Raw genomic sequence first — 17,776 nt, 5'->3', positions numbered from 1 at the left:
TCGGACTTACTGAGGGAGTCTCCATTTGCGATAAGGTTGGTTGTTTAGCCTTCCTTGTATCCAAGAATCTCATGAGACCCGTTGAAGGCATGTGGGTCCCCTTGTTCTGTCTCTCTAGCTCAATGACCCTATGGATGACCTCACAAACTCTTTGTTGTTGATCCTCCACACTAGTAGCACTCGTTGTGGATTTTAGGACATCTAACCAACCCACGTTATAGGTGTGACCTATGTATATTTCAGTTAGAGTTTTCGTTCGTAGTTCGTACTCCCAGTTCTCATTTAGGAACGCTTCATCTAAGCTTGAGGTGCTAGGGGTGTCCTTTGAGCTAGATGCAATGTTGCTTTCTAGGGGTTGGCCCTTAGAGGTTGCTAAGTCAGGAGCACTCGATTGCTCTCCTAGCAAGGATATTGACATAGGGGCTTTCGCTTTTAACTCTCTTCGTTGCTCTGCCTTGCGTAAGTTCTCAATTTCTTTTTCCCTAGCCGTGATTATATATCGCTCAACCTCTTGCACTTTGGCAAGGCTTCTACCATTAGGTAATATAACCTCGGAGGAAAATAACTCTGAAGAGTTAGGGGGTGCAGTGAATGGAGTATTCACGTGCACACTCTCTAAGGGCATGGGGTCTACATTGGTCATGAATGGAAAATTTACTTCCCCACCCCCCTCATTTACATCATTACCTCCATTCCTTCAAGCGGCTAAGCACGCTTGGCCCGGATAGTGGACCCATGGCAGGCATGTCTTGGCTTGAGCTATCGGGATTAATCATTGGGAAACCCTCCTTGACGTCGTAGTCAGAGGAAGAGTCACTAGCCTCTATGTTTGTGTCTTGGTTTGTACTACCTTGGGTCCCCGTCGAGGGCCCGAAACCTAAGGTAGGTGGATAATGAGAACTCGCGTAAGTCAAAATTCTCTCTAGTTTCTCCGTCTGTAGCACATGACCAGAGAGTAGATGCATGTGCCTTTGGCACCCTACAAGCGTCGGCGGATTAACCTCGAAGGTTAACCGCTTTTTTAGGCGTCCGTTTTCACTCGTTTTTTTATATTAATGTTTTTTAATGATCGGTTTTTTTATTAAAGTGTGTGATAGCTTGAAACGAGTGTATCACTCAAAGGGCCATGGTGTGCTTTACAGCACAACGTTCGATCACCTGAAGCTCCGTTGGTCCTAAAAAAAAAGGTCGATTTTTAGGTACGTGTGAAGCTGGAATACGTAGTTTTAAAGGGCGATTGAGGCCTGAGCCTGAGCGTGAGCTTGGGCTTGGGTCTGGGAGATATTCCCGATCCCAGTCCTACCTTTAAATTTTTTTTTAAAAAAAAATTAATTTTTAATTTTTTTTTGGGATAAGGTCATTGCGGCCGCGCTGTGCGCGCAAGCGCACACACACACACTTTACCTACCTACTTACAATTAATACACCTATTGTTACAACTTTATGGATCTATAACCTTAATACTAACACCTTATCATAGAGAAAACACACAGTACCTTATTAACAAAGAAAACACAGTACCTTTCAATACCTTATTAACAAAATAATACACAGCAGCAACACAAACTCCTTCTTCTCAACACACACACTTTCCTTCTCTACCTTTCCTACAATTCAAATTGCACCACAAAGAAGCACAAAGTGCCATTCAAGCTTAGTGTATGGCATTTCTCCGGCAACGGCGCCAAAAAATGTGCGGGTCTGTCGCACGTGTCAATGCAAGGGACTTGCCGATACACTGTGTGCGAGCTACAAATGGCTCCAAGCATGCAACTAGCTTAAACTAGTAAGCTCAAAGATGACGATGGTGTGTCACTCACCGCTCTACGCTTCCTGTCGTAGAGGATTCCTCATCGTGAAGAAGAAGGAGCCGCCGCTGCGCCGCGCTCAACCGCTTTGCCGTCGCAATGCTCGATCGCATTCTCTCTCTCTCTCTCTCTCACGCATATACACACACACAAGGAGATGAAGAAGAAGAAGATGGAGATGGAGCAAGAGCACTCTTCAATTGCACAAATGAGAGAATGAGTGAATTTTAGGTGTAGTTGACTTTTATATGAGCTCGCCCCATTCACACTTGGGCGCCCATGCTTAGCCAACTAATCCCTTAAATGTTCCAATAATAAATACAACGTCCGTCATAGGTGAGAGGAATGTGCGTGAGGGTTAACAGAGCTTAAGCTCGTAGTTCCTGTAGATTATAGTGTTGATTGGTATTTTGTTGAAGAGGGAAACATGTATATAGATGTGCTTAATCCTAAGTGGGCATTAATAGGCACCAAAGAAAAAGTTGACGTAGAGCCTGAGGAGAAGCCGCCGAAGCTGGACATTCCAAATGCCAAGCTTAAACGAGTAAATGTAGCTACATGCGTCAACACCGACAACACGCATGTGGGCTTATATAAGTACAATAATGGAAATAATTCTCTACTATAGGTGTGAGGAGCCCAATGTGAGAGGATCACGAAGCAGAAATACTTGTATATATTAACATTTGAGGTTGAGAGAGATACGTAAATAATCATGCTAGACAAGTATGGTCAAAAGTGTTTGACAGTAAGCCATAATGAGCTCGAGAGATATATGTACTTTGTTGGCCCACTCCATCCGTACAATGTCACCTCTAGCATGCATAGACCCACAGTCTTAGAAACCACAAGACTGGAAACTACGAGAGTGAGTCCTCTGAAATCTCATGTGGAAGACTCATTTAGTTGATCACATTTTTCTATACCAAGACTGATAAGATCCCTGGATTCTCAGGTTTCTGTGTCTACACATTGAGGTAGTGATATCGTAGACATGATTTTTAGCATGAGGGTACTGAATATCACATTCAGAAGCCAGGATATAAGACCAAAAGGAAGAGCAAATGACCGAACCCCTTCCAAAGCACCTATTCACTGGATATGAGACGAGAGATATAATGGTAGGAGAACCTAGAATGATGAGGATGGTAGTAGAAACTCAAAGAATGCAACCTTCTCAAGTGGCTAAGTGCGTGCCAAAGAAGCACACTGGATTGGGAGATCCATACGCTCATGTTTTCATTTTCAAGCAAGACTTAAGAGATGAACAAGTAGCGGAGTTCCACACACAATATGAGGGATTTGGTTTGAACTGGAGGGAACGACATTGACATGGTTTTAGCCACTTAATAGTAGAGATTTCCTAAACGTTGATCAACTCTTACTAGAGTTTGCTGAGGAATTCTCTAAGAGGGAAATCAAGCACAACACAGTTTCTCAACTTTATGCCTGTAGACAAAACAAAAATGAAAAGGAGAAGGAAAATTTACTTCATTTCAAGCAATACATCGAAAGATGTCCAGTGCAAGAGCTACCACAAGATGATTGCTATCATTACTTTTTATCAAGGGCTTGAGAAACAAAACTCTCAAAAAGGACTTACACTTAAAAGCACGCACAACATTCAAACAAGTCACTAGGGAAGCATTGTACCTGGTTGTGACAATTGCAAAACATATGGCGAGGTAATTGAGGACCTAGAGACCAATACTAGTAGTGCCTCTTCTACTGCCAATGAGTCAATTGTAAAACTAGTGCTCCCAATCACACAAAATGTGAACCAATTAGTCAAAGAAGTGGTTTGCAGAATGAATCACACCTACATGCAAAATCCTAATATGAGAACGCAACAACCACAAGCAGTCAATGCTCCAAGAATGTTGAAGTGGTGTGCCATAAAGCAAAAATACACGAACCATGACACTAGTGAGTGCTTTTATAACCAAGGCAATATGGAACACCATCAATTTAACAATTGCCACCATCTCCAAGGTACCAGATTGGACCTAACAACACAATACAGGGAGGAGAAAAACTGCAACTAGTATTGGGACAACAACCACCTTTACCTCACGATAATCAGGCCATTGTGCATTATACATAGCCAACAGAAGCTCTCATAACTCAGTCGATGATGCCACCAACTGTTTATTATGAGGAACCAACTGAAAGCCATGTGAGAGAGATGGAGGGTGTAGCTTATGCCCCGAAAGAGAGTCCATTTTAGGCCTGTGTTGATGAAACTATTGAACGTGCATATGTGACTCAAACATCTAGAAATAAGTTCACGATGGATGAAAATACACTCATATCCATAGAAAACTAGAACTAAAAGCCTAGGGGTTACCCGCCTAGGGCAGGCCAGTCAACGAGGGCACCACCAGCAATCCAATCCGAGGGCCCTTGTTATGAATGTGGAGGTGAGCATTGGGAAAGAGAGTGTCCCCATAAAGGTCAATGAATAATTTTTTTTGGATTTTGCGACGGGTGTGGGAAAGATCACTTGATTCAAAACTATGCAAAGAACCCTGACAATCCGAGAAAGGCAATTTTTAATGTCATAGGAATCTTACCATGCAAGAGGGGATCGGAGTCTAAGCCAACAACTCCATTCAAAGTGGTGACTAGAGCTCAAGCTCAAGGAGTGGCAAAAAATCAGCCTATAGCGGACAATTTGAAACTTCCAAACAAACGGAATTTGAAAACGGATCAATCGAAACTCAAAGAAAATCATGGAAATCCAACGTGACAAAATGAAAGCAAAGAGGTTGAAGGAAAAAACAGATTTGGAAACGATATTGAACCAAACAAAAGAAATGCTAAGATGCGAGCAAGAGAGCAAGAAAGACGTAAAGGACCGGAAGAGTCAAAGACTACCTTGGGCAGTTTGGTCTTGATGAAAAAGATGAACGAGCAACTCGACGATATGTTGCAAGCCTATGCAGCAAGGCTCAATAAAGCCAAACTTTAGAACAAAGACTACTCACCTATCCACATCCGGAATAGAAACCAAAAGAACAAAGGTGCGCAAAAGACTCATAGAAACTGCTCAAGCCCTACTACAACCTGAAGGTCCAAAAACTCTTGAGCCTGTAACCCATGAACCGAGAAAAGAAAACACAGGAACATAGGAGGAAACCAACACAGGTGAAAAACATCAAATTCAAGGATTCTGTGACCGATGTGGAAGGGATCATTTGCTCATAAATTGTGCTTAGAATCCAGATAATAGAATCACATCTATGGGAACATACAAGGAGGAGCCCCATATTAATGGGATTATCATAAATACAACAAATGAGGATAATTCTTTGGAAATGCAACCAATTCATGAGGTGGAAGAATCGTGGCCACATTCACTATGAAAAACGATCAGAAACAGAAAAGACAAAAGTACCACATTGCTATCAACACCAATCCCTGAAATAAACGTAGACCATGAGATCTATCCGAGATATACTCAGCCATTGTAAGAAGATGCAATTCGTGAGGTGGAAGAATCGTGGCCACATTCACTATGAAAAACGATCAAAAACAGAAAAGACGAAAGTACCACATTGCTATCAACACCAATCCCTGAAATAAACGTAGACCATGAGATCTATCTGAGAGATATTCAGCCATTGTATGAAGATGCAGGAATGGAGATTTTTGTAGAGAGTAAACATGCGACTTTAAGAACTTTGCCGTCCTTTATAGGAAATTATGAGACAAAATGTGAGGTAAGGGTTGTGCCATCACAATGGAATTCTATTCCACTGAGTAATTGCTTGATCAGTAAATACATAACGCTGGATTTTATTGTACGGGAGAACATGAAGGCTTGCCTTTGCCTCAGCAACTATGGCCTGGGTTTCCTCAAGAGACTCCTCCATCTTCTCTGAGCGTTTCCTTCTACCCCTACACTGTGAGGTCGATGACGTTGAAACAGGCGAAGGAGAAGATGACTTACTTGTCGTGTCGAAGCCGTTTCCTGGTGTCGCTGGCAAGACTATCTGACAATCAACTGTCTCGTCAGAGGTCGAAGTTTGCGGCTGCAGCGAAGAAACCTCGGAGCTTGGCGATGGCAAATGGTTAACAGGAGGGAAGCGTCGCGCAAGGGATTTATGAGGAAAAATGCTAACTCTCCTGATTGTTATATGTTTTCGCGCCATAAAAGCTCCACCACTCGCCGCTCCTAGACTTTTGTGCGTTGTTGTTGTCATGGCAGACATGCATTGGACAAGACTGCGACCCATCCTTGAAATAATTACCACTGGCGTGCCATTTGACCGTTGGGCGCTTAAAAATTGGAAAGTGTATCCATACTGGTACTGGACAGATTTCTAGTCTGGCTTGACCATACTGGTACTGATTCTAAGGTCAGCCTGATTTGGTCCTTCTGGTACTGGTTGCACATGAAAAAGTCCAAAAATGTCTGATTCCGGTATCTCTTGATCAACAACCTCCAGTTCCTTAGTACCTTGTTCTAGCCCAGTTTCTATGGTCTTTGAATAATAAAGCTTGATCTTTGCTCCATTATATACTCCTGGCAACATCAGTCTAGATAAATCTTTCAGTCTGACTGTGCCATTGGAGAAGACCCAATCTACCTCAAAAGGTCCTGCCCAGGCAATCTTCAAGTTCGGCTTCTTTGGACCCAGTCTAGACTGATATAGAAGCACTAAGTCTCCTTTCTGGAATTCTCGAACTTTAATTCGGTGATCATGCCAGTGCTTCCTTCGTTGTTGAACAATTTCTTGTTCCAATATAGCCCTTTGCCTGAGTTCATCTAATTGCATCAGTTCATCCAGCCTCTTCTTAAGATTATGGTTGAAGTCTAATCCATACTTCACATCCATTCTCAGACTGAGGATTACAAACTCCATAGGAACCACAGCTTCAGTACCATACACCATTCTGAATGGTGTCATTCCAGTAGTTACCTTATAAGCTGTCCTATAAGCCCATAGAGCAGTATGAAGTTTCAAATCCCACTGGTCTGGTTTCTTTTGCACCACCTTAGTGAGAATAGTCTTTATTGTCTACTTTCAGCCTGTCCATTGCATCTGGGATAGTAAGGAGTAGATTTCCGATGCTTGACTGAAAGAATATCCAATAGGATTTCCATAGTGTCATTGATAAAATGTGTTCCTTGATCGATCACAATCTCTACTGGACATCCATATCGGCAGACAATATTCTTAAATAGAAACCTTGTAGTTGACTTGGCTGTGTTGTCAGGAAGAGCCTTAGCTTCAACCCACTTGGTAACATAACAAGTAGCCATTACTATGTACTTGTTCTTCCTGGGAGTCACCTTCTTAAAAGGTCCCATAGCATCCAGTCCCCATTTCATGAATACTCCCAGTGGTTGTGTTGGCATTAAGGGAGTCATATCTGCAGCTGTTGGTCGACCCATTCTTTGGCATATGTCACAAGTTTTACAAAAACTTCTGACATCAGCAATCTTCTTGTAGGTTACTTCATTGGAAAAGTGTCCACCAGACTCACCATTATGCGCTTCTGAAATCACTTGCATTCTTCCTTCCATAGGGACACATCGTTGAAGTACACCATCCACACCAAGTCGATAAAGTAATCCTCCTATGATGGTAAATTTCAGGCTTTTTATGATCAGAGCTTTCTTCTGATTCTGCTTCCAATCCTCTGGAAAGGCACCTTGGGAAAGGAATTGATAAATATCATACCATTCAGGATCCACTGATTCTTCTGCCTCTAACTGAAATAAATCAGCATCCACTGGCTCATCTCTCAAGGGTGATTCTAAATATCCTTCCGTACTTCTTGAAAGAAAATCAGCTCCACAATGGTTTCGGCCAGGCTTATGGAAAATTCTGAATTCAAATTCCATAAGGAACATCATCCATCTTATCAGCCTGCCTTGAATAATGACTTTGTTAATCAGAAACAAAAGAGCTTGATGGTCCACATAAAAATGAAATAACTTTCCCAACAGGTAATGCCTGAACTTCATGGCGCTAAAAACCATTCCGAGGGCTTCTCTCTCAGTAGTCGTATAGCCTTGTTCAGTGTGACGGAATCTGCGACTAGCAAAATAGACTGGATAGTCTGTTCTGCCATCTGGCTAAGCTAATATTGCCCCCATTGCCAATCCTGAAGCATCTACATGTACGTGAAAAATAATATCCCAATTCGGCTGCCTAAGGACTGGTTTACTGGTAATGGCTTTTTTCAAATTCTGGAAACTCTCCTCACACTCAACAGTCTAGTTGAACTTACTGGTCTTCTTTGTAAGCTCATATAGTGGTACTGCTTGAGAAGCAAACTTGTGTACAAATCTTCTATAGAAATTCACATAACCCAAGAAAGAACTCAACTCTGAAGCAGTTCTGGGTGCTTTAGCTTGCTGGACACACTGTATTTTGTCATTGGACATCTCTATTCCATTGCGGGAAACCACATGTCCCAGTAGCTGTCCCTTCCATACTAGAAAAATAGATTTGAATGGATTCAAACAAATCCTCTTCTCCTGACAACGTTTAAAAACCATCTCTAGGAATAGAAGGTGTTGTTCCTCATCTGAATAGACAGTGAAGTCATCCATGAAAATGGCGAGGAACCGATGAATAAATTCATTAAACATCTCCATCATACACCGCTGAAAAGTAGCTGGTGCATTGCACAGGCCAAAATGCATCACCAGATACATGAAAGCTCCCCACTCAGTGATGAAAGTGGTCTTAGCTCTATCTTCAGGAGTGATCTGTAACTGGTTATAGCCGCTATAACCATCCATGAAGCTATGCATCTCATATCCTGCGATCTCATCAAGCAACATATCAGTAAAAGGTAAGGGAAATGGATCCTTAATAGTCTGGGCATTTAGTTTCCTATAGTCGACACAAACTCTCAATGTCCCATTCTTTTTGGGAACGACGACTATGGAAAATAGCCAATCACTGCTTGCCACTTCCATAATGAACCCAACCTTGAGAAGATTATCAATCTCCTCCTTGACCTTCTTTGGATAGTTGGGGTTCATCCGGTATCTTTGCAATCTTACTGGCCTAGCATCCGATTTCAGTGGTATTCGGTGCTGACAGAATTTAGGATCTACTCCCTTCAAATCTGTATGTTCCCAGGCAAACACATCTTTATAGTTCTGGAACATTTTTCGTGCCTTTTCCTTCATTGCCGGGTTGAGGTTATTATTAACCTTGATCATTTTGGGATTTTCCTTTGATCCCAGGTTCCACTATTCTACTTCCTGATCGTCTGGAAGCAACCAGTTTGGTCCACCTCCTTTTCGTTTGGTTGATTCTTCAACGTAGTCCCAGGATGGTCCATTCATTTCTGAATCATTATTCTGATCCAGTGGGTACTCTTCAGAACATACTGGTTCCTTTACTATACCAGTATCAGCTGGTTCCTCCATCCTTCCAGTTAGCTGAACTGTTCTTTCCCCTGCATTGACTTTGGTAAACTGATCAGGGAATTGTCTCTTCTGCTTGTCAGCCTGCTCTTTGTTCAACAAGACTGCATTCAAGTGGATTTCTGCCAAAGGGAATATGTTCATAGCCGCTAGCATTCGCTCGATTTTCTTGGCTCTGTACTTCTCACACAACTCCTTCAGCCTCAGTTCCTTTTTCCAGCTCCTGGTATTGTTGGTCTGGATTTGGATTCTGCCACTGGCCCCTTCTATGGTCAGAGTTTGGTTTGCATAGTCATGAACAACATGTGCTGTTCTTAACCATGGGCGCCCTAGTAGCATTCCATATGCTCCCTGCACATCCAGGACTAGGAAATTGGTTTTGAATTTCTCCCTCCCAACTCTTATCTGCATGTTTTCAATCATACCCGTCGCCTGTACGACTCTATGATCTGCCATTCTTACTTTGAATGGTGCTGGTTTCATATTAGTGATACCCATTCTTTGCTGAAGATGGGCTCCCATTATGTTGACTCCTGCCCCTCCATCCAGGATAACGCTTGAGAGAGGTTCCCACTGCTTCCTGACCTTGTAGTCTACCTGAATAAGTGGAACTTCATCATACCGGACAGCCGTTAGGTCCACTGTTCTGGCCTCTGCCTCAGTCTTCTTGCGCTGTTTGATAAAGTTGGCCACCTCAGGCAAGGTCTTTCTTATATCCTCCAGCTCTACAGTCAGCTTCTGGATTCTATCACAAATTTTCACATGAATTTCTTCTCTCTCTTGGTCAGACTGATTGTCAGAGCTTGAAGAACTGTTATCTTCACACTGCCATTCTTCTTTTGCAGTGCTTCTACTCTTTCCATCCAATCCCATTTCATCAGCTAGTCCATGTACCACAGCCAGCTTGGTCTCTGTCATGGCCGGTACTGACTGATCTTTATCAGTCGATTGAGCTGGTATTCTCTGAATGACTCTAGCTTCGGAACTTTCTGGCTGCTCTGGCAGCTTCTTAGCTAAATCCTCCGTGATTTTAGCTGCTAGTTCCCACTGCTCTTGCCACTCATCTACCACCTTTTCTTTACCTTTGGCCTTCCAAACTTCCCTTTGTTGAGCCCACTTGCTGCTGTTAGGATTGACTGGTACTTCTGAAATGTCTGGGATTTCTTCAATGACTACTCCCTTGCTCCTGGTAACCACCCTGACTGGGACTGGCTCTGGTGCCTTAGCCTTAGTAGTCGTCGTTACGGGTGCATCTGGACATTGGGCTGCAAAATGACTATACTTCCCACAAGTATAGCAATTCATGATCTTGTTCTGGAAGTTTCCTCTTCCTCTTCCTCTGCCCATTCCTGGTTGGTATCTGCCATGTCCTTGACCAGTACCACTGGTACCTGGTCTCTCCTCTTGAGCTACTTTGACTGGTTCTACCTTCACTGGTTCAATGTAGGCAACCACTGACAGATCCTTTCCTTTCTTAAAATGGTGAATTCTGATGCCACAATTATTCCATAGGTGACCAAAGGCCTTGCAGTAGGTACATTGTGGACATTCAGTGGAGATATGGTCCTTGGATTTGCATCTTGAACACCAAGTTTCCATCTTTCGGACCGGCTGTCTTGTGTGGCTAATTTCTGCAATCTGCCTAGCCATCTCTTCAATTTTCTTGGTCCATGATCCCTTCTTTGATTTCTCCTTTGCTCGTTATTGGAGCTACTCTCGGAGCTACTGGACATTTCACTGGAATCAGAAGTTTCAGTAGCAGAGCCACTGCTACTGGTCCTTCGCTTCTTGTGGCTCTTTTCCTTCTTAGCCTGCTGTTCCAGTTTTAATTCCCTTTGGACCAGATCATTGAATTCTTTTGTAGGGGCTGGTACTTCTTGTTCCCTAAGATTCTTGCTTCTGAACCCATTCAGGAACCATGCCTTCAATCTCTTCTCCGATGGCGGTTCTTGCAACTGCCTAGTTAGCTCTTTTATCTTTTCCACATAGCTGCGGACTGACAAATTCCTCTGTTTGATCTTATCTAATTCATAGAGAATATCTTCATCCCCTCTATTGTCGGAATATTCCAACCTGAAGGCCTTAAGCAATTTGTTATATGATCTTAGCTGGCATGCAGGGTAATGGTAATACCATTTCCTCGCTGCCTCCTTCAAGGTTTGTGGAAAATATTCCCCCCAATCATCTTCATCAATGTTTTTTAGTTCAGCATACTGTTCGAAAGCTTGTATGTGAACATCTGGATCATCCTTTTTCCCCCCTTTGAATATTGGAAAGGAAATCTTCAGGGAAGCTGTGTAATCATTTCGATTACTAATGATCCTGCCACTTCTCTTCTTGGCTTCAAAATGACGCTTGGGAGCCTTCTTGCAATTGTCAGTGTTAGCATCCCAATCAATCTCTGTCTCTGTCTCAGTGTCAGTGTCTTCTCTGGTTTTTCTGCTAGAAGTACGGTGACTTCCCTTACTGCCCTTGGTATCCTCATCTCTCTGGCGAGACTAAGAATTCGTGGAACTCTTTGCTTTCCTTGCTTCCCGTTCTGCCCGTCGGCGTCGAGAATGACTGGATTGCTGTGAGTCCTGCGCCTCATCAGCCTGACTATGCTCCTCCTGAGCCTCAGTGTCAGTCATCTTCTCTTGCTTTGGGTCAGACTCTCTTCCTGACTCCTCAAGAATGGGGTCCACACGAATGGTAGATTTCCGGCCACGATTGGATTTTGGTGCCATTGCTGATAACTTCAAACTTCAAACTGGGAGAAGAGTCTTTCAGTCAACGAGCTTCAGCTCGAGCCACCGTGATCACCAAAATGGAATTGGAGCTGATCTCTTGAGACAACTAATTCCAGTGTTGGAAGATTTCAACTACTAGTGTGGGAAGATTTCAGACAGTAGACTGGACAGGAATCAGAGACTAAACTGAAATGTGGTTACTGAAATAAGAATCAGACTTATGTACTGGAAATAAGGTTTAGATTCAGAAGACTGGACGAGAAGTAAGTATAACTGAAATATATGCCATGATTGGGATCACAGATCAAGATTACAACGAATATGATTACAGAGAGAAAGTACAGCCGACAATACTGCCAATGATTCTCAAGTACAATTATAGCCAAAGCGCTAACCCAAGTGATAACAATTGCGAACCCGATTACATTGTAATGGGCCCTATTTATACACTTCGGGTTTACTGTAGTAATTACTAAGTAATTCGCTGCCCATCTTCTAAGAAGACGTTCCCACATAGTGACTATCCAGCCGTCTACATGGTACAAGTGACTGAATTCCCACAAGGGACATCTCGAGAGAGGAAAACAAAAATCTGTGTGAAGAGAGGCCTCACCAAAGCGACTCCCAATGGTAGTGTCTATCCCTTGTACATAGCTCATCATGTGATCAAAGTGATAATCAAATTTGACTCAGATGACACTAGGTCAGGGAAGAAGCTCTAGAAAGACCAGGAATATGGAAGTAGATTCAAAAAAACTAATGGGGATCTCCCTATTTAGGCTCGAGGAAGATCTTTCTGTGTGTAGCCGTATGACACAAGGCTAGTTTGGAACTTTGGAGCTAAGACCTTTTTAGTGCGATAATAAGGTCTAATCAAACACTCTTAAAAGAAAAAAAAAATGACTAATGCTACTAATTAAGAGCAGTGCTAGCGTTGACCAACAAGATTATTGAAAATCGGTAACAAATATCGACAGGTGAATTTATGCAGCGTGTGCAAATAGATGGCCTGTTGAGTGAAGCCAGCCAAGGAGGAGTGTGTGATGGTGAGCCTAGGAGGATAGTAATCAGGTACCACTGTGGTGACAAATGTCAAGCTGAGAATGGTGAGCATGATGAGTGGGAAAATGGCTTAATTGTCAACGCGACTAGTGAGTGTGTGGGGGGCTCACAAGTGCTCACATGTACCAATTGTGGGAGCTTTAGGTTGCTTTAGTGCTCCGTAATAGGTGCATGCTTCGCAAATTGGAGAAAATCTACCACCGTCAAAAAATAGGTTTGTTGTCCACATTCATTGCACCACTCCGATTGTTGAGCCTTAACTAAAAGAGGGCTTATGCTATGAAGTGAGTGATGACGTTCGAATTGCACATGCAATTAGCTACCGAACTTGAAAAAGATTTGGAAGCGCAGAGAGTGTATGCGTCTAGTAGCCAAGAATCACTTTAATTTACTTGTGCTACCTTGGACTCAAGACACTCCAATATTGGAGTACTTGATCGCGTGAGATCCTCCAAAAATAGCACACACATACACAAAGCTTTTGTAGGAAAATCAAGAGAGCAAAATAACACACTTTGCAAGTTTAATAAGAGCCCTCCAAATGCAAACGTTAGGGGCTGAAGCAAAAGTATTTGAGCAACACTTCTTCCACAAGCAATCAATGCAATGGTTTGAGGTTCAAGTAGCAAGCAATTAGGAGAGCAAAATCACGTGAAATCAATCACTAAATGCAATCAAGAAATGCAAATTCAATGAAACACACACATTAATTGTAGTTTAAAATGGAATGAAACACACCCACTAATTGTAATTTAAAATGAAAAATGCAATCATCTCTCATCTAATCACCAAAGGGTAGTGGAGTATGCTCATGCCCAAATGGTGATTAGGGAGTGGGATTATAAGGGATATTAATGCAATGGAAATTAATGGGCCTAGGCGGGGAATGGTTAGATCTGATACCACATGAAAGGGAATGTGATTATGAAAAAAATGTTAATGAGCCGTTCGTGGCGCAATTAGAGTGTTTATTACAAAAGAGAGATTAGAGAGAGTGAGATATTGATAGTAATGGAAGTAGCAAATCATGACTAATATGCAAATGAGTACAAAGTAGGCTAATGATGGTAGTGGGGATGCAAAGTGGATATGAGGTTGGATACAAAGTGTGTAGCATAGGCTTCTTTTATAGAGTTGGGAGAGGGCATATGATGGCATAAGCAGTGATGTCAAATGTGTAGGTTTCCAAAGTAGAGGGATTTCTCACTTGTGGTGGTGCGGATGTGTCACACACGCCAACACCTTCCACAAAAAAGTGCCATGGGGGGGTGATAAAATAGAGGACCTTAGAAGACTGCTATGTTGTATGTGATATAGATCTTATAGTGGATTCACAAACGTGCGGTGCCCATCCTCAGTCTTTGTGGCATTGGGTGGCCTAAAAACTAGCTAGAAATTGTTTGGGTGTTGGGGCATTCAAACACAATGGACAAGTCAAGTTTTTCCCATCCTGAAAAGCACAAGCGTTGATTGGGTGAGTTGTTTCTCACGTGTGATGATTGACACGCACAACCAGAGGTCAAATCTCCAGCCCGCATAATCGGTTGAGAAACTGTGGGTAAAGGATCGCCCGTCGCAAACCGATTGAAGGGAGTGACAAGACGGCCACCTTCTGCCCGTTCGAGTGTGAACGATCTCGTGGACGCCAATCGTGTTTGGCATTGGCTCAGTCTTTTCTCGTCCTAGGGACGTTTCAGTGGCTTTTATGAACCAGTTATGAGTACAATCGTAAATTTGTATCATAGAAAGCACACTCTTACCGGGGAAATAAAAAGACCGAGAGAGAGAGAGAGAGAGAGAGAGAGAGAGAGAGAGACGCGATGGGGAGAACGCAGAGGGAGACAGAGGTTTGACATGGTGGGACAAAGTTGCAGCGACAAAGAGAGGCTACTCCAACAACAACCGAGAGAGGGCAGACCATGCCGCTGTTGAAGACGCCTGGCTTTGAAGGCACCTCCGTCAAGTTTAGCCCTTTCTTCGACACACGTCTTGCTGTCTCTACCGGCCAGAATTATGCAATCATTGGCAACGGCAGACAGTACGTGCTGGAGCTCACCCACCACGGCATCTCTCAGGTAGGATACTGGGTAGTTCTGTTCTTGTATTCTCTGCAGTTTGGTAAAAGTATGCGTCAGAAACTGCCCTTTATATCTATGTATGCCACAGAGTAGGAGAGTGTTGGAGCATTAATGGTCAAACATTAACGTTTCTTCTGTGAACTCTATTGGCATACAGGCCGTATCTCTAGAGAAAAGCAAACTATGTATATTTGTCTGTATGCCTATGGATATTATCAATTCATTCATGCATCAGTCCCATGGCCATACGAGTTTCAACTTACACAAACGGCTTACCATTTATGTCATCCCCAGGTTTGCTTCTACGATACCAATGAGATTCTGCTGGACTGTGCTTGGTGCGAATGCAACGAAAATCTTCTTGTTTCGGCCAGCGGCAATGGGTCTCTCAAGATGTGGGACACTGCTCGCCCACCCGCTGCCAACCCCATAGCCTCCCTTGAAGAACATGCTCATGATGCCTGCTGTGTCGATTGGAACCCTTTGCGGAAAGATTGCTTCCTTAGCTCTGCATGGGATACTACTATAAAACTTTGGATGATCGATCGTCCCGCATCACTTCGCACCTTTGCGGAACACATGCGGTGTGCATATAGTGTTTCCTGGAACCCCCGCCATGCGGATGTGTTCGCATCTGTCTCTGGAGATTGCACTCTTCGTTGCTGGGATGTTCGGGACCCCACCTCAGTTCTTGTTATCAATGGGCATGATTTAGAGGTTCTTTCATGTGATTGGAGCAAATACGATGAGTCCTTGCTAGTCACTGGGTCTGTTGATAGCTCACTTCGTGTGTGGGATGTGCGCAACCATTCAATACCTGTAGCAGTCCTCCATGGGCACTCCCAAGCAGTGAAGAGAGTAAAGTTCTCGCCGCATCATGAAAACTTGATTGGCTCTTGCTCTTATGACATGACGGTCTGTATGTGGGATTTTGCAGCCCCAGAAAATGCATTACTTGCCAGCTACGATCAGCACACTGAGTTCACTACAGGTTTCGATATGAGCATGCATGAAGATAATCTTCTTGCTAGTGTCAGTTATGATGATTGTGTGTATGTATGGCCCCATGGTTTTGATCCAAGGGCATAAATTGTATACGTTTCCTCCTTTCCTTTTGGTCGAGTGTGTGTTTGCCCGGAAGGAGGCATATTGGTGCTGCTTGATATTGTTCCAAGAAAATGCAGACGAGAGAAAGAGACACATTTTAAAGCATGTACAGGGGAAGACGTTGAGATTGTCCTACGAAGAGTATCATCAATTGTTGGCATTTATTGTAACAATCTTTGTCCAGTTACTTGTCCTTCTGCGAGAGTGAGTTGTGAAACTGGGCATTCACCAAGCTTGGTTAATAGAAGTTCCTTGACATGGAAATAACACTCTGGGTAAATTGCCAGTGTAAAGCTTCCGAAGCATTGATGCCCTCATAAGGGGCGGCCTTTTGTGAGATCAACTTGAGCTATGTCATTTTGGGATGCTTCGTCAGGTAGTCAGTCGAAGCTGCTATTGCTTCAAGATTTTTCTTTATGGTAGGTGCTAATATCCATGTAAAAGAAATTAATCGTTCTTTCACAAGTACAACCAGGCTCATTCTTGTTTTGAGACTGATGACAGCTGTCGGTATGATGTGAGGGATTAAAGTGAGAAGCTTAAATCAAGCTGATACACATTAAACACGAAGGGCATGTGTACACTGTTTGGATAGGATGGGCAAGATAACGTCTCCCCCCCCCCCCCCCCACCCCCCCCCCCGGGAAAAAAAGAAGAGAGAGGTGTGTGTGGACAATGTCGTACCTATTTAACAGATTTTCTCTCCTTGTCAGTAGCCCACAATCACTATCTTTTCATAAGTATTTTGGCCACTATCAGTGAGAAAATATGCGCTTGTTGTAGCTTGATGGTTTAATCGCTCACCAAGGCATTCCATGTGAGGGGATAGTCTCCAACCAAGTGTGTCAGTCGTGGCAACATCAATTTTGACAATTTAGAGGGACTGATGCGTATATTGCTATTGATGAGTGCATGTTTCGCACTCGATCAGTGATAATTTGTTCTGCTTGGTTGACTCCCATCAAATTGCATGAAGTTTGCATGGCATTGTGTTGTTGCCATTCCTGTCGGAGCATCCAAATCCAAAACAGTTCATCTGAGACACATTGCTTCACAGAGGTAGTAGTTTGTTACTAATCCAAGAAAATAAACCATAACCAAGTGGGAGGTAATAACCAAAAACTTTAGAGCACCACAATTCCATTCTAATCCAAGTTAGATACCCATTTAGGGCCGTGTCATGCAGGCGCTGGCAGATGGGCCCAAAAACAGCCTCAATGGGTGCCTGTTGTGTCACATAGGGGTGGACAGTATGTATCTTAAAGAAAAGCAAAATTTGCAGCAGCGAATGATTCTTAAACTGGTGGAACCATTCCGGCGTTTGATGTGGCAGGTAAGCAGCTCAAGTCTTGTAAATTCTACTGGTGCAGTTAATTTTTGTGTGTGTGTCAACTATTTGGGATGGTTTTAAAGAGCCAAAATAAAGGACTGAGTGGACACCCCTGATGCAATGATATGGAAACAGACACGAGTAGACATTCACCCATCGATAAGAATTCTCGAAACTACATCTGAATACAACATGAAGATGCAATTGGCCAATCTTTGCCCAAACCCCAGTTTGCCCATGAGTGCAGCTACGAAATCCCAAGCAGA

At 43.1% G+C, this 17,776-nt stretch overlaps 1 protein-coding gene across 1 annotated transcript; it reads left to right on the top strand.

Moving 5' to 3' along the window:
• The first annotated feature begins 14,757 nt into the window (after positions 1 to 14,757).
• On the top strand, positions 14,758 to 16,551 carry LOC147464421 (uncharacterized). Its single transcript, XM_086509115.1, has 2 exons — positions 14,758 to 15,070; positions 15,368 to 16,551. The coding sequence occupies exons 1-2, from the start codon at positions 14,915 to 14,917 to the stop codon at positions 16,160 to 16,162; spliced, it is 951 nt and encodes a 316-aa protein (XP_086365241.1). The 5' UTR covers positions 14,758 to 14,914; the 3' UTR covers positions 16,163 to 16,551.
• Positions 16,552 to 17,776: the final 1,225 nt, after the last annotated feature.

The sequence above is a fragment of the Adiantum capillus-veneris genome, chromosome 1 (assembly GCF_014529385.1).
Source record: "Adiantum capillus-veneris isolate H3 chromosome 1, ASM1452938v2, whole genome shotgun sequence".
NCBI lineage: Eukaryota > Viridiplantae > Streptophyta > Polypodiopsida > Polypodiales > Pteridaceae > Adiantum > Adiantum capillus-veneris.
The sequence above is the reverse complement of the archived record's forward strand: the minus strand, read 5'-3'. Positions and strand labels throughout refer to the sequence as shown.

What these genes read in the sequence shown, in the direction of transcription:
- LOC147464421 (XM_086509115.1), top strand. Translation starts at nt 14,915, where the DNA reads ATGCCGCTGTTGAAGACGCCTGGCTTTGAAGGCACCTCCGTCAAGTTT. An exon ending in CCCACCACGGCATCTCTCAG is followed by an intron (nt 15,071 to 15,367) that starts GTAGGATACTGG and finishes TGTCATCCCCAG; the next exon opens with GTTTGCTTCTACGATACCAA.